General features: G+C 42.6%; 1 protein-coding gene across 8 annotated transcripts in view; it reads right to left on the bottom strand.

The window, feature by feature from the left end:
- The window catches only part of CCAR1 (cell division cycle and apoptosis regulator 1), a 28863-nt gene extending 13947 nt beyond the window's left edge, over positions 1 to 14916 (bottom strand). For 2 of the 8 annotated variants that reach the window (XM_042033440.1, XM_042033444.1), the window contains exons 1-12: positions 14838 to 14916; positions 13796 to 13915; positions 7109 to 7359; positions 6575 to 6619; positions 5863 to 5895; positions 4693 to 4886; positions 4066 to 4180; positions 3792 to 3984; positions 2554 to 2686; positions 2090 to 2251; positions 1422 to 1647; positions 399 to 512 (exon numbers count right to left, since the gene is read on the bottom strand). In XM_042033440.1, the coding sequence (XP_041889374.1) occupies positions 399 to 512; positions 1422 to 1647; positions 2090 to 2251; positions 2554 to 2686; positions 3792 to 3984; positions 4066 to 4180; positions 4693 to 4886; positions 5863 to 5895; positions 6575 to 6619; positions 7109 to 7359; positions 13796 to 13868 (1539 nt within the window). In that variant the 5' untranslated portion in view covers positions 13869 to 13915; positions 14838 to 14916. The remainder of the gene's footprint in view (positions 1 to 398; positions 513 to 1421; positions 1648 to 2089; positions 2252 to 2553; positions 2687 to 3791; positions 3985 to 4065; positions 4181 to 4692; positions 4887 to 5862; positions 5896 to 6574; positions 6620 to 7108; positions 7360 to 13795; positions 13916 to 14837) is intronic. The other 6 variants (XM_042033445.1, XM_042033448.1, XM_042033442.1 and 3 more) reach the window with 5 other exon arrangements.
- Positions 14917 to 17032: the final 2116 nt, after the last annotated feature.

The following is a 17032-nucleotide window of genomic DNA, read 5'->3' as shown; positions in this document are numbered from 1 at the left end:
TCCCGTTTGCCCTAAGTTAGAATTTAACTGGAAAACAAGTCTGTTGTCCTGAAACCCCACAGCACTTGCATCCTGTTCAGTTTAATGGTTAAGTTTCACTTAACACACAGCTGCTTAAATGCTGCTTCATGTGTATTCTCTTCACAGCTAAGCCCTTACAAACCAAGTAAGTGCTTGTAAAAAACAGCTAACAAATTGAGTTTCACTAAGTTGAACAAAGCAGTAAATGTGAAGCTCCTATAAAGTGGAAAAAGAATTGTCATACAAACTAGGTCTCTTCAGAGGAAAAATGAAGTCATCATTCAGCTGTCTACAAGCTCCTCTCTTATTGTCAAAAACAGTAAAGCTCTATAACCAACCTTTATTGCCAAAAGTGTCTGGCACTGAAGCATATTTACCTTTACAAGTCTAGCAGGATGCTGAAATCCATCACGAAGTTCTTGGGGATCTTCAGCCAGAGCACATGACTTGTGGTAGAGATCTTCCATGCTCGGACTAGCCATCAACATCACCTGTGGTGCAAGTCAGAGCAGTCTTGTGAAGGTCTCACTACAACTGGCAAACAATGACCACAACTTAAAAACACACATACCCAAACTTAACAAGGTTGCTCTATACCCTAAACAGGGTGTATGATAAAACAGGATGCTCCTTCTCAGTTACTGACTATGTTTTGAAGCTCGACCTCCTAAAAGGCAGCTTTCGCGCTGCACAAATAGACTGAAAAAACCAGTATGTCTGATACCTGAGCCAAGGCTTTGCAGTTTTTATACACAGAAGGCAAGTAAGCTAAGTCTTTCTATCTTTATCTGAATGTCAAAATATGCTGCATCAAGGGCTGTAATCATGTATAAGACCCCTTCATCAGAACATTTTCCTAAAACCTGTTCCATCTGAAATCTGTCATTAAAATTGATCTGAGATTTCTAGGGCAATCTCTGTTAGAAGTATTACATGTTAAACATAGACATCAATTTACTTTAAACAAAACAATAAATATTGAGATGAATAGGAAAGAAGGAAAGAAAATACCACTAAACAGAACAACACACACTGCACAGAAAGTATCCTTGAAGGAATAAAAAGGACTCAATTAACTATTCAAAATGAATTGCCTAAGAAATCAGAGATCTTGCAGGAGCTGGCTTTATTTCCTACAGTCACATCCCTGCAGCTGGGTGCAGAGAATGGAAGAGCCCTCAGTAAACACAAGATTTAGCACAGCTCTAGTAAGACAAAACCAAACGGAATTTCAGTCATGATTCTTTAAGCTCTACATACTAGCTTTTTACTGAAAAGCTTAAAACGCTGTATTTTGCTCAAATGGCTGTAGAATATTTTCAGTTCCATTATACTCACTTTTGCACCCTACAGATAAAAATTTCTAATGAATAGTCATATTAGTGAAAAAGCATACAAACCTTAGCACTGTAGAGATGATCAGCATCAGGTGGATCAAGGACAGCAGCGTTCTTATCTATAGGATCTACTTCTCTATGCATTACATAGAAATTACAGTAGTTTCCCAGCTGAAATGGTCTAGACATAGGAAAAGCATCCACCCATGTAAACTGAGCATCAAAGAAATCGCTCGGGATATACAAGTTCTGGTAACGCCTCCTCAGCTCCATCATATCGCAGCTACGGCTGAAAGACACAGCATTACTTGAAAGATACAGCAAAAAAGAACTATTAACAAAGTACATCATTAAGAGGTAGATCAGTTGGCAATACAACCACTGTATATTTGATACTGTATATAAAATCTCAAGGACACTATATTTGAATGTCATGGATGAAGTTTAAAAACAGGTAACTATTAAACACTCTTCCAATTCAGGTGTCTGCATGTTAGGGAATATTTATTAAACAAGGTTATAAAGCTTATATGCAATAGCATTCTAAAGTAACACAGAACCTCAAACAAGTTTATCATACAAGGTTCTCAGCAATTGCATATTTGATCTTTCTTTAAAGTCAGGATCATCATTCAACACCCAATTACATGCATGTGGGCTGACATGGCTCATGGTGAGCTGTGCCCATGATTAAGTGAACTGTAGGTAAACACCTGGCACTATAAACATACCAGTCCAACGAAAACTTGGAAAACTGAACCGTGTAACGAGGAACAACACGTCGGGGTCTCCGAGGTGACCTCTCCCTCTCTCGTCTGGGCGACCTCTCTCGGGAGCGTTTTCTCTGGGGAGATCTTTCCCGGGACCTACGTCTCTCTCGTTCTCTTTCACGACTTAAAGAACACATACAAAACACAAATATTTTTGCAGGCTGGTAACATAACATGATTTCTAGCACAACAGAAGCCAGACCTGTCAGAGACAACTCAAAAAAGAGGAGAAGTTTCAGTACAGTCTCTTTACAAGCGAAAATGATTACACTACTCATTAATTTCAGGTAGATAAGAACTCTTCACTAATTCCTAAGGGTAACACGACTTGTGAGTCTCGCTGACTCCCTCTGGAAGCAAGCAGCTCAGCTTTGGGTGAGGACAGATCTTTATGGACTGCTTGGATCATAGCCTGGTCTACATACCTCCTGTCATCTTTTCGGTTTGGCATAGGGTCTCCACCTCGGTCATTCCTCCCAGAAAATCTGGATGGTGGGTCTAGTCTTCGAGCTGGTTGAGGCTGTGAAACCAGACGGACTGGAGGCTGTAATAAACCACCTGAAACACGTACAAAATGTACAGGATCAATACAGAACAGAGGGCAACTATGTACACTTGGCAAACACTGCTGCTTTACAGCTGTTTCTCTCGTGTACATTTTCTAAACTAACTCTACAGTCAAATCTATTTATTATTAACACCCACCCAAAGAAACTCATGAGACCTAAGCTTTTCTTCATGGATGCAAACTGACACTGTAGTTAAATGAAATCGGTTTAAAAGCATCTTCTTCGGATGGAAGTAATACAACCTAAGCACGTAGGATCTGTCCTAGTAAATAGCTAAGCCTTTTGGAAAACTTAAATTAAGACAGATATACTCCCTACTCACTGAACTGAAGGAAAACTGAAACCTTCATTTTGAGGCTACTCATACGTAAAAACAACTGGCATCCTGAAAAATCATTCCTAAATCAATGTATTATACCACCACATCAATCCCTCAGCACATACTTTGTCTGACTCAAGACATTTAACCAAGTGATTTAAGTGGAGCAAATGTTACTAAATACCAATGAACAACTAGGACTAATTAGACTGTAGTAAGCATTTACACAAAACAATTCTGCTTAGGTTCTTCTACCCTTGCTGTTATTGTGGTAAGAGCAGTCCTATCAATTCCATTACTGTTTCTTCAGCCACTCAAAGTTCAAGAGACTCCACCACCTTTGTTTTAGATTTGCCACATCTGGCAGTGTTTCCTCTCTCAAATGCCAACCTGGCTAACTGAAACGAGTAAGCAAAGAAATAACAGCTTTAACAATACAACTGCGAAACCTGATTTTGCAGAACACAGCAGAAGATGCTGAAGAACTGCACTGCTATTAATACTTTCAACTCCCCAACTTGTCTGTGAAAGAACAAAAATTACATTGAATTTGCTTTCAGATTACAAAATTTTAACATGAACAGGAGTCCATGGGGATTTCACTAACCAGGTGATTTCTGAGCTACTGCAGGCAGACATATTCAATCTGAAAACTCAGTACAGTCCCCTCCATATTATTTCAGCTATTACTTCAACCTTCTGATTAACAAGAAAACAACCATCACCCACTAAGCATCAGAGGGATCCCCCAAAAAGGTATGCACTGAAGGAGCACCTTTCTGCTGTGGCTGCTGCAGTAAGGGCTGAGGCTGTGTCTGAAGCAGAGGTGTGATGGAAGCTGCTGAGATCTGTGCCTGCAACAGGGACTGTGGCTGTGGCTGCGCCTGGACCCCGAAGGCAGTCTGCTGAGCAATGGGCTGCAGGACGGCCGGCGGCGTCTTCAGCAGCGGCTGCGCTTGGCTCTGGTTCTGGCAGCAAACACAGGGGAGTCGGGAGCGAGCTTAAACCAGAGTCAGTCACTGCCAGTGACGCTGGGTAACCCCACATACCTGGTTCGGAAGGGTCTGGATCCTTTGGGCATTCCATTTGAATGGCATATTAGGATTGTAAGTAGCTTCTACCAAAACTCTGTCACCCACCTGAGGTGTCTTTCCTTTAACAGCACTGCAAACATTACAGAAAATGTATGTGAAAGTCTTTTTTAAAAGATGGGAGGAAGTAGGCAAAGTTCATTAAAAAAAGCTTATAGGAAGAGCGTCTATCCCCAAAATTCAGCTTTGGTGCTACCTACTCCAGTTCAGGGTAAGCACAGGAACTTAGTTATTCCCTGTCTTTGGCCCAAAGGCAAAAGTTCCCCAAATAATACCAAGTTAAGACATGCAGACAGCAAATTTTATGCTTTTCATCACCCACAAATTCTGCAATTTCCTATTACAAGAAGCTAATAACCTCTGGGTCTCCCAGCTTTGGGTTTTGTGTTAAAAAATTTCAAAAATTCATGTGAAGTACCTTAGACCTAGCATGTATTAACCTCTCTGGCTTTCACTGTTGAATGAAAACAACACACTATTGCAGGCCCTATCAGTGGAGTCACAGAATTAGCGTGCAATCATCTAAACCTTTGATTTAGTGAGAGTATCGCAGAGTACATCTGCAGGCCAGTGCTCACAGCTTACCTAAGCTGAAAGAAGACATCTTCATCCACAAAGCCAAATGTATCATGTAGCTTAGTCACCACTCCAGTGAAGACACGCTGCTTTTGTGGCTGAGTTTGCTGCTGGCTGGAGCGGGGAGCTGGGTAGGAGACAGTGATCTGTGCTGCCGGCTGGGGTGTGGACAGGCTGAGGCTGGTTGGAAGCGCGACTGCCGGCTGCAAGCAAAACAAAGCCAACTCTAAATCTTGTAAGCAGCTGGCAGACTGACAGGGAACAGGTCCTTCAGTCACAGAGACAGCAGTTTAAAATGACTATAGCAATTAGAATAGACATTTTCAGGCGGTTTTTGTATTTTTTGTTGGGTTGTTGGTTTTTTTTGAAGATGACTTTTTTCTTACTTTGAATGAAGACTGGCTTTGTTTATCCTTCTTTTTTACAAGAGTCAGCTTCCCCCAAAAACGCACCTTGTCCAGACAAAAAGCATGAAGACTGCATTATTGTCTACAGGTAACCCATACAGTGGGCCTGAAGCGGAGACGAATTCCCAACTTTGCAAGGAATACACGCTTAAGAGGTCATTCTGCATTTATATCCCACCTGTAGTGTTAGAAGTCAGTAAAGGCTGAGGCCAACACAAACTCTTCCCTAACTCAACAGTTCATGTACTTGCCTTCTTACAAAAGCAGAACACAGCAAGATAATGAAATCAAGTCAAACATTTTTACCTTCTTAAAGCCTGTTTAAAAGTTCAAGTGAAAATGGAACTAGAGCAATTTTCAGTGTGTTAAATGGCTACATGTTTTAAACCCATCAAGCTCAGCAAGATTCTTTCTGAAACTCTTTGTACATAATCTGTTAATACAGAAAGTTAAATTCCTTCACAAAGAAGAGAAAGATTTTCCCCATTTGTTATTTACTGCAAAACAACTGGACACTTGAAGTTCAAACAAAAAAAAATTAAAATATAATCAACACACATATTCTCTTCAAGATTAAGGAAAAGTGGTTGCTATTAATTTTTGAAACCAAGGCTATGCATATTTTAACATCTGGATAAAATAAACTTGTACCAATAAAATGTCGATTCATATTACTTCATTTTACAGATTAAAATACCCAAGATGTCACAAATTTGCACTCTTGCATTATCTGTGTTTGGGGATGAAGACCAAACAATAAAACCAAACTAACCTGAGTTAAAAGGGTCTGCTGAGGTTGCTGCAACTTAAAATAAATAAAGTTATAAATTAATTTTATATGCTTAAGGAAATTGTACAATTTTACCTCCTCTTTACAATTAAGAGTTTTTGCTTAATCTGAGTCAGTTAATAGTCCTTTGGGGTTTGGTCATTTCAGCAGTTTGCACATCTGTAAAACTGTGCTTGTGGGGTTCATTTTAAGATTGTATAACCCAGGTTTATCCAGAAAGGAGAAATACTAAATTTTTTTTAACTGAAAGTTAATAGCAATACCAAAAAAATTTTGGCAGCTGAAGCAGCTTAGGCATGTAATTCCCTTGTACTTTTATTCTTTTTTTAATACCCTGTTAAGTTTGAAGACCATAATAAAAACCCAAAAGGGAACTTTTTTTGGACAGCATCTTTCCAGCAGTTAAAATACACGGCCCTGTTTGGAGCAAAGTTCAGCAGGAATCCTTTACACATGGAATAGTATGTATTTTTAAATTTTTTTTTTTGCATTAAGGAAGGCAGGCTTCCATTCTGCATTCATACATTTTTCCAAGTTTATGAACTTCAAGCTCTCTTTCACTACACAAAATATTACTTAAGTTTCTTTAAATACTTCCCATATGAGGATGATTTCGGAGACAAATCCTACAAGACACACAATTGGCATTGTTTTTAAAGTTATTTGTGATGTACACAGTAAGAATCAGACAAACCTGTTGCTGTACACTATAGAGAGTCTGTTGAGGTTGTGAATATTGCTGAAACAGATAAAAGCAAAATATCTCATAAACAGGAGAATTATTATGACAATAATATCAAATAAAACTTATCTGCTTAGCAAGTTCTAGATAAAAACAATTAATATTTAACAATTTTAATTAAAAAAAAAAAAACTAATAGTATCAACATAGTTCATTTTTGTAAAAAATATTCTAAGCCTTTAGAGTGGACCCTGATGTTCTCTTTCTAGCTGAAGTCAAAAATTTTTGTTAAGCCTGACACTCAGACAGTATTTAGGACACATTACAAAATCATGCAAAATGCTATAAAGGCTATATATAGTGATGGGAGATACTTGAGATTCTCAGTTCAGATGCAGCAAAACTCATTCTCCCAAAGGGCTTTCCACAGCTAAAAATCAGCACCTCCATAGCCAAAATTCCCACCTTCACAGACTAATTCAACTACTGCTAGCTGTAAACCCCAAATCCCACCGTTGATAAGACAGGTTCACATTCAATGTTCACCATTTTCCATTCTGGTTTTCTGCTGGATCCTTTAGCTTTACGAAGTTCAGGGAGCGCTGGCCGCTGTGTTTGCTTTACCTGCTGCAGGGCCGCGGCCGCGGCTGCCGCCTGCTGCTGGAGCGCCGCGGTCTGTGTCAGCTGGTAGTTGGTGGGGGTCTGTGTGGTCAGGCCGGCGGCTGCCAGCGCCGTCTGCTGCGTGTAGATGGTCGGGGAGGCTCCGAGCAGCGAGGGCTGCTGCACGCCCAGGGCAGCTGTGAAGGGAACATGGCCAGTGAGCACTCCCAGCACCTCAGACACCCTAGCTTACACAGGATGCACTGTGCGAAGCTTTACACCTGAGTCAAGCTCACCAAGGAGATGAATGAAGTTCCAGAATTCAAGAAAAAGGATCTCTTTTAAATTCATCTACCAGTAGTAAACCACAGCAGGGGCACAGAGACCACTAAATTTCCTTCTCTTGAGCTGCTCTTGATTTTATAGCTCTGTAGTTGTCATCCCCACCCGCACCCACCCCCAACACACACCCCCCGTATACTTTCTTGAGGGTATTTCAGGTCCTGGAAGAGCCAAATGAAGAGTGCTGCTCTGCTCTGTAAATTAATACATTTCATTCTATCTGAGGGCAAGAGAAATCTTTACTGTAACAGCATCTACGAAACAGAGGCCTATGGAATGAGTCCTCTGAAATCACGCAAGTTTTTGCTTCACTCAGTGCTGTCTCTGTCCCTGTGAGCTGGATGTTGTAGAAGTGGGGGCTGGTGGAGAAGGAACAGCCTTCAACCGAGAGTTTCATCAGTCCCCATGTCTAAGGGGACTCAAGCTCTCTTCAGCTCTTGATAGGAAGGGTTTGTGCTGCCCAGACTCAAACTGCCTAGAAGGATTAGTTTATTTTATTGTCATACCAGCTTCTAATTCACCACAGAACATAAGCAAATCATGAGGAGCAGCTATGCACAGGCTATGCTTCTGAACGAGGTATGCTCAAGACTTACAGATGGATCTTTCAGGCGACAAAGAGCCTTGCAAAATGCAAATCTCAGCAAAAAACTGCAAAATTATCTGGAAACCTGCTCCCTCTTTGGCAGGACTTTTTAAAAAATTATCAGCAGCTGCATGATCAAGCATCACTTCATTAAGTTATCAGTCTAGTCCACATGTTTAAATAAAACCAGAGAGAAACTCAGCAGGGAAACATACTGCCAGCAAAAATGGGTCAGCCAGCCATCTTCGGAACTGAGCAACATTCATGATGAACACGGTTCTTCTCTCTTCCAAAGACATCAAAGACGCACAATGGAAGGAAGAGCAGATTTACAGTATTCCTGCAGTTTGTGCTCCATGCTATTCTTACTGATGCAAAATGAAGCTTTCATTCCTGATCCAGGAATGCAGAAAAACACTGCTTGTAGTTGGTGATCACTACCATAATGCTGTACCCAACTCAACAGGTCCTGAATAATGTAATCCTTCCTACCACACTGTCCTTTACAGCAGAGCACAATCTTTGTTGATGGCATTGACCATCTTACAGTTTTGGAAGGAAACAGGAAAGAAATACACAAAAAGCAGTGAAAATAATTGCTATCACCATGATCTGTATCAAGTATTGTCACATAAGCATTCCAGAAAGTAATAGTATTCTAAAAGTGAAATTAAGCATTCCGTAGTGTACAGCATTTAATTAACTTTTTCCCCCTGGAAAATCCCAACATTTGCATTTCTTTAGAAGCCAGCAAACAAAATTTGAGGCTTGTCTCATGACAGACCCTCCACTGTCTTGATCCTCTTGCCTCCTACTTGATCATCAGTTTCAGTTTGAATGTGCAGTTTGGACCATCCAGAAAAACCCTCAACTGCATCCTCACCAATGTCTCACATAACACACCTTAAACAGACATTTAAATATAATTCAAAAGCTTTGCTGCTGCATCCTGGGACAACTTTCACTTTTCCTGGCTGTAGTACTTTCCTGGCTCACTCAAGGCAAATAACCAATGCATTCATCTTTCTCACTTCCACATGCCGAACAGAAATTCCCACTAGTGCAGAAATTTGCTCTATCCTGTTACCTTTGAATCTGTGTCACTATGCCAGCTATTGTCATTCACTCTGAAGTTCTATCCTAACGTTGTTCCAACACGGGGGGGATGAAGTTGGGAAGCATTATCAAAAGCAAATTTCACAAGTTTTCTCCCACTTTTTGTACAAAGGGTACCCACAAAACTTACTCCCAAAACCAGATTTGGGATTATTCAGCTCTTCAGTTTCACTATGGCAATTTCCCTTTCAGCATAACCCAGAATTACCTCGAGCAATTCCCAGCCCCTCCTAAGACCCTTATCCCATTTTGTCAACTACAGAAACACAAGATTTTTTTTTTTTTTTTGCCATCTCTACTGTCACTTTTTGAGCATTTAATATCGGCTGGGTATCTATCATCTACAACATTGCAGATCAACTTACTAAGAAAGGGCAAAGACAAAAACACTGCCAAGATCCCCTCAAAGGATAACACCTGTAGTAACAAGTTTTTCAAAGCTGTATCTCGTTCCCACTGATTTGCCCCGAAGTATTCCAGGACTTTCATCTGTGTACTCATCTTGGTCAAACAGGCTACAATTAATTAGGCAACTGACTTTGCATTACTAGTTAAAAAGAAAAAAAAAATAAAGAGGAAAAAAAGGAAAAAAATCACACAGAAAAACAACAGACAGAAAATGAATCACAGACTGAGTCTGGAATTGACATCTGACTGCCATATTATTATTACTGGCACCAAGCATCTGCAGTGGCAAACAATAGCTTCTTAGGATTTGTAATGATCTCAGTAAGTACAGTGATGGAGATGCCTTCCTTCAAATGCAGTGCAAACAACTCCCACTGGCACCAAATACTGCATGGCACGGCCAGCTGAAAGGGCTCAGACAGAAACTGCTGTCCTAGGCTGCAGCCCTGGGTTAGGTAACAGACACTTCTGTTGCAACAAACACAAAGACAGCATTTAGTAGTCCCTCCTCCTACTTCTAAACCCTAAAGATCTTCTAAGTACATAGCTACATACATCTTCTTGGTAAGTGACATAGGTTTATTACAGTTACAGTAAGGAGTACCCTGTGCAGGGCTTGGGAGACATCTCACAGTTGCCAGAAATTGCGAGATTGGGTCCTTGGGTTTTCAAGTTTCTTTAAGCTTAACACACTTGCAATACAAACACCACACAACCTACTCCAAAAATACTCCTTTTAGCAGGCACACACCAGAAACCAGGCTCAGCGTATTTGTCATGGGACATCTGTTTACAGCAAGCCAGCAAACTGTGCACCAACTACTATTCCTTAGTGGCTTGAGATTGACAACACATGCTCGCCCTGTTCTTACACACTGCTTTAGTCACCTCACAGGGGCAACCAGCAATAACAGGACACTGAGCTCCAGGCACTTTAGCTCTCATCAGCTGCACCATTCTTCACTCCAATGCAATTAACTCTTGATACAGCAAAGACACCACCACCAATCAGGCAGAACACAGCAGAGCCAGGACTTCCCCAGCACTACAGCTCTATAAAACCAGGCTTTTTATCATAACACTGAAAACAGTACAGGGCAAGCACTGCGACACAAACCAAAGATGTGCCAAAAATGAAGAGCTAGAGAGGAGGAGGGAATTCTCCCCTGCAGGTGTTTCAGGAGTTTGCACATCACTATGCAAGTTAAAAGTAATTTTCTGTAGTAGGCATGATTTAATTCATGCTTTAACAATGCTCAACCAGCATGGCGGGGGCTTTATTCTGGTTTTAGTCTTGTGATGCATAAAATCATGAGATGATGAGTAGACAAAAATTCACTGTGTTACATGTAGGAGTTTCTCTTCACACATCGATCTTTGCTGGCACCTGGAATTGCCCATCTCTCTTCCAATACCACAGGCACAGAGAGAGAGTAATTAGTAAGCCCTCCCAAAGGGATCGCAAAACCCTTCACTATACAGCATGTCAGTCTACAACTAGTGTGTCACACCTTAATAATTAAGAGCTTTAACTCAGTTACTTCCTCACCAGGGATGGCCAAGACAGCATCCACATCAGCAATTTAAAAAAAAATCCACCAAAAAATCCCCATACCAAAACAGTGAAAAACACAAACCCCCAATCCTGATATTACCCTCTTTGCAATTATCGAATTGGGTTTATAACACCATCACTCACTGCTTCTGACAGTTTGAAAAAAACTATATATCACATTGCTTGTGTTACAAAAATCAAGGTCTCTTTCCCTCACAGCCAAGCACCTCAAAGCTTTGGCGAAGGAACCCGGCACTTGGATAAAAACAGCTAGCATGCATAAATATGTGTAACAGCTTTGGCCAACCCTCTGAAAGCACTTTCTTTAAACGAGAGAAATTTACTAACACTGAGATTCACAAGGGTAAGCCAATACGTACAATTTCTTGGGTGCAACACAGGTGAGCAGCAGTTCAGGCTGGTCAGAGCACCTGAGCACTGAAAGCATCTCTTCCTTTGGAAAACAGCTTCTCTGGAAGGTTGCAACTTCATATTAAAAGGGGCAAGTTCAACCAGAAACACTGTTATTCAGCTCCCAGCAGTGCCAAAGAGCACTGTTTACCTTCCAAAAGATGCTTCCTGTGCTCTGTATTATAAATCAAAATAGCCAATTAAAAAAGCAGGGGAACAACTATGTACTAAAACAGCAGCTGGGCAGAAGAACCCCAGGGACTGGATTCAACAGTGCACACAGGGAACAAAGAGGATGCAGACATGGTGACGGTGTGTTGCAGCAGGAATAGGAAAGGACACTAACACGTGAAGACACTATGAACATGAAGGAACGTGGAGCTAGCACAGGAAGAAGGCAAAAGTGCAACCAAATGTTACATCTTTAATGACTCTCATATTTGAGTCAGGTGCTGCCGGGTCAGACGAACAGCTATAAATCCCTGGAGATACTGACCTCATTGGGCAGGTGAAAAATCTCTCACAGCAACTGATGTTGACCAGTCCTATCCCAGTTACATTTGCACTTCATTTAATTTAAGGAGGCTCAGAAGTAGGCTGGCCCAGGGCAGAGTCATGAGCATAAGAAAATGGATAAGAAGTTGATGTATGCTCCATCCACCCCTCCTCCAGGGCTCCCTCCTGGTCCTACCTCACCAAGCTCTAAAGACTACCGCCAGCTCCTCCCCTTGGCAGGTTTTGTGCAGCTTTCCCTCTGAAACAGGACATGGATCTTGTCCTCCACCTTCCACCACTATTTTTGATGGATTAGCTGTCACATCAGTCAACATATCAAGGAGTCCAGCCCAAATCGTCCCATTCTTTGATTGCTCCAACATTTCCCCTAGCCCAACATGAGACCCAAAAGCAAAGTTTGTCTCTCCCACACTCCCAACCCTATCCAGCTATTAGGGAACTTCTTACAGGAGATAGTGCCATTTGGATAAGGGAAGTGTGAACTATTCAGAGAAACAGCGAAAAACTGCCTGTGGGCAGCTGGTTAGGGACAGCAAGAGTTTAGCTAGGGAACAGAGCAGAATGGGCATGGAGGAAAAGCAAAAGGCACACTGGGACAGAGTACTGTGAAATACATGGTGGGTGGTCAGTCTCTGAGGATACACAGAGTGATTGGATCAGTGCCCATGGGAAAAACTGGAGATAGAGGATTTGGGAAAGAAAACTGAGTCAGGAGAGGAGAAAGATTCCCACCCCAAAGAATGTCAAACATTCCCAACCTTTGCTTGGCTCCCAGACACAAAGCCATTGACAAAGGAGGTGTGACATTGAACTTCATATCAAATCAGAGCAACTGCAGAAACACATCCTGAACGCTCCAAGTATCACAGCTTTGCTGAAGCCTCTTCACACTGCACAACATAACTATAACATTTAATTCACAAACTATTTGTATTCAAGAAGAGAAAAAGGCACTTCAGAACTGGAAATGGAAGCACCAAAATTCATCATGCATCAAGCTTCACATTCTTGCCTCAAACCTTTAGTGCTGTAAACCAACATGAAACATGAAAATGAAGCCAGCTAGGTTTTTAAACAGTGGCCTGCAATTCACAACACTTCTTAGCTAAATCAAAGGAAACTCTCTACCATTATTAGGGCAAAACCTCTGGTTATAGGGATCATTAAGTTTCAATTTAGCATTAAAAAAGAAAATACCCCCCTTCTCACCCACGTAACAAATTTCAGAGAGCTTTCTGCTACGTGAATTACATCTAACCTATTAATAAAGGCAAAAAAATTTGTAAACATTGATTCAGGCTGCCCAGGAAATGAAACTCAGACAGCACTTAAAAAATCTGTAATGCCCTACTAGTGCTGATATTATTTAATCTAGAACCACATAATTTAATATGATTTACACATCTTTGGATATGAATAACTTGATACATTATTTATTGACTGAAACAATCAATACAAATTCACCTGGGATTTTACTCACACCCCTTAAGAAAACAAAATAACAAACAAAACCAAAAGACAGTATTAAGCAATGACTTTTAAAGTCTCTATTGTGGGAAAAAAATCCCCATTTAAACCTCTTAAATAGAGTTTAGATAAGTTAGTTAGCATCGTGCCACTCTGAAGTGCATACCCAAGTATGGAATCTCCAAATCTACTAGATGTCAGGGTTCAAACACTGAGTGATGTGTAAACTGACCTGGCTGAGACACCGCAGTGGCTGTAAACTGAGTAGCCCAAGGGGGATTTTTCTGTCCTCCAAACTGAGCCATGGCAGAAAGGCAGAATCTCCGGGGTGTCTATCTTCTGTAACTGTAATCTAGTAAAATAAAACGCAGCTGCAATCTTTGAAACACATACCATCAGGCTATTTTAATTCTAGGTCAAAAAAAACCAACAAACCCCAGCCAAACAAAAAACCCTCAACCAACCAACCAAAAAAAAAAAAAAAAAAAAAAACCCAACCCCAAAACCCCCCCAAAAAACAAAAAAAAAAGAAAAAAAAAAAAAAAGAGTCTTGAAATATTAGTTTTACATCCCTAAAGCCTGGTGGGCAACATGCGTCGCGTACGGGAAACACAGAAAGTTGTAAGGCAACTTATTTTCCTAAGGCACAACCTCCATCTCCCCTTAACAACGGGATTAACGCGATTCAAAACGCAAAAACGTATTCCCATTTCCAGGAACACTAAGGGAAAGGTGACACTGCGGAACCAAGAATTCACATGTATTATCTGTTTTCCACGGCTGTGCTCGGCCGCCGCGGAGAAGCGCTGCGGGCAGAACACCGCACGCGTTCACCCACGGCTGTTTCCGTCTCCGCGCACAAGGGCACAGGAGCCACGGGAACCCCGGGAGAGCCACGCGAGCGCGGCCGGGCCGCGCACCAGCTCCGCCGCCTCCCTCCTGCCCTCCCTCCGTCCCTCGGCCCGCGCTCGCCGGGATCCGTGAAAGCTCCTTTACCCCGTCGGCAGCCTCCGTTCGCGGCCGCGTGCCCAGGCCCCGCCGCCAGGCGGAAAGCGCCGCACGGCAGAAAGGCAAAGGGAGGCGGCGGCGGCGCCGGGCCTGGCGGGCGGGAAGCGGGGCCTTCCCTCCCCTTCCTCCTCCTTCTCCCCCTCCTCCTTCCTCCTCCTGCTGCCCCCGGTCAGCAACACGGGCCCGCGCCCCCCACCCCTGCCGGTCCCGCTCCAGGGCAGCCGGAGCCCGCGCGCCCCCGGCCCCTCGCGGTGCGCCCGGGCTACCTGCGCGGGGCCGCGCCGCCGCCATCGCCGCCCGCCCCGGCCGCCCGCACCGCGCAGGCGCCAATCCTCCCGCTACGTCACGCCTGCGACCGCGCGAGGCGGCGCGCGCCTGTCCCTGCCGCGTGCAGGGCCCGCGCGGCTCGAGGGAGGGGCCCCGCCGCCATCTTGGGCGAGGCGGGCGCGGGCGGGGCCGCGGCGCCGCCATCTTGCGGCGGGACCGTCTTGACGGAGCCGCGGGACTGGCGCGGTCCGGGCCTTCTCAGGGGTCCCGTGCGGCCCCCTCCGCCCCGCCAAGGGCTCGTCAGTGGTCAGACACACCCCACGCCATCTCACGGTGCCATGTCGATGTCGGGGATAGGCAGCCCTCAGCCCCCTCCCGACCCTTTGGTAGCCCTCCAAGTCGCCCGAATGTATGTGCACAACGTTCGGGCGATTCCGTGGGGGGACATGGGATCATCTGAGATGAAGGCAGAGCAGACGCACCAGAGACGCATCAAAGATCTTAAGATGCTTTGAAAACGGAAATTGCATCTAGGACTCAGTGCAGTAAGGAGTTCTCTTCTTTCTTAGTCTGAGTTGGAAGGGACTTAGAAGGATCGTCGAGTCCAGCTCTTTAAGCGAGTGGCCGAGTCATGTAGGCATTGATCAAACCCATGGCCTTGGCATTGTTACCAAAAGCTTTCCATCCCATAAATAATCCTTTACACGAGTTTTGTTTTGAAGTTAAATAGACTGATGAATGCCTACTCTACATTTGAGAGCAAGTCAGCAAGACACTTCGTAAATGAAAATAGGACTCTGAAGTGTTGCATTGTCATTAAAAACAGAAGCTGGCGATGGAATAAAATCCTGAGAAGCAGCAATATCAAACTCACTTGCAGTGAGGTGGATTATGTTGTAGTAGGGCATCTAGATAAAGAAGCAGAAGACTATCAAGTGGAAGTAAATTTCTGCCAGCATTTGGTGGTTAATAATATATAAAGACAAATCTGCCTTTGATGTTTAAAATATATTTCAAATTAGATGAGGGTTTAGCTGTTTAACACTCATAAGCATAGTTCTTACTTTTTAAGTCTACACATTTTAAACCTTGTCTCCTCCTGGCATAACTCCATCCAGCTCAGTCAGTTGACTAAAGCAGAATCTGTACCCTTTAACCTGGAGATAAGATTAAACGTTGAAAATGTTGCAGGACTTTTTCCCACACTGTATGTGAAAAGGACAGTGGCAAAATTGTATTAAAGAAGTAAGTAATTGCCAGTGAATATCAGAGTATTGTGAAGTAGTTCTGTTCTGCACTTGTCTAGCCCAGGGCCTTTTTATCAGAAGATAAAGGCTCTTAAAGAAAGCCTCAAAAGCTCATAGGAACCACAATCCTGATTTCCTTTACCTTAAGTAGAACATTTAATATACTTTCTCCTTTCCAGATACATATTGCTACTATTGCTACCATTACCTGGCAGATTTTGCTACTTATGGTACACTAATGATTATTTTTGAATTCTTTAGGTCTCTGTATCCTCTACTCAAGACAAACCACGCTGTTGTGATGAGAAACAGTTGTAATGGAAGTAGCAGTGAAAAAATACGTGCACTTCTAGTCTTGTTTCTTAAAATAATTCTAGCCTCTCCAGACGATCTTTTAAGTGCATCGGACAATTTAATCCAAAATTGATGAGAGGACAGAAGTCTGAAATACATGAGATTTCTACAAATTACCTTAAAATAATAAGGCAACTTGAGAAAAAGATAAAATTAGAAGGTAAAACCCATAAAGCAAATTGTTGCTTCCATCTTTCTGGGTGGTTAGAGGAGTTAAGAATCTGCTGGGGATATTGTGGGGAGAAAGGATAATTTTTAGAGTTTATAATCAAAGAACATCACAAATATTTTCGCACAATCAGTACATTTAACAAAGATGACCAGAAGAGCACAAAGAAGAGAACTTAGTACCAGGCACTGCTACAGTTCAAATAGTGAATACTTTGGATCTCTGCCCTTTGGCAGGAAATCCATTGAGTTCATCTGTGGCACCTTCCACAGTGGGGTGCAGCCTCTTTCCTGAGAAGCAGGAACACAATCACATTCGTCACCAAACAAATTTTCACGGTCTTCAAAGTGCTCCTGGGGTGTCTCATAACAGTAACTGTGTCATGATCTTAGCACAAAGCAAAGTGTTTACAGCAGGGGTTTTG

The sequence above is a fragment of the Corvus kubaryi genome, unplaced genomic scaffold (genome assembly GCF_017639235.1).
Source record: "Corvus kubaryi isolate FWS band 111438036 unplaced genomic scaffold, C.kubaryi_AGA036_p1.0 37357, whole genome shotgun sequence".
Classification (NCBI taxonomy): domain Eukaryota; kingdom Metazoa; phylum Chordata; class Aves; order Passeriformes; family Corvidae; genus Corvus; species Corvus kubaryi.
Note: the sequence above shows the minus strand (reverse complement) of the source record. Positions and strands in the feature narration are given on the sequence as shown.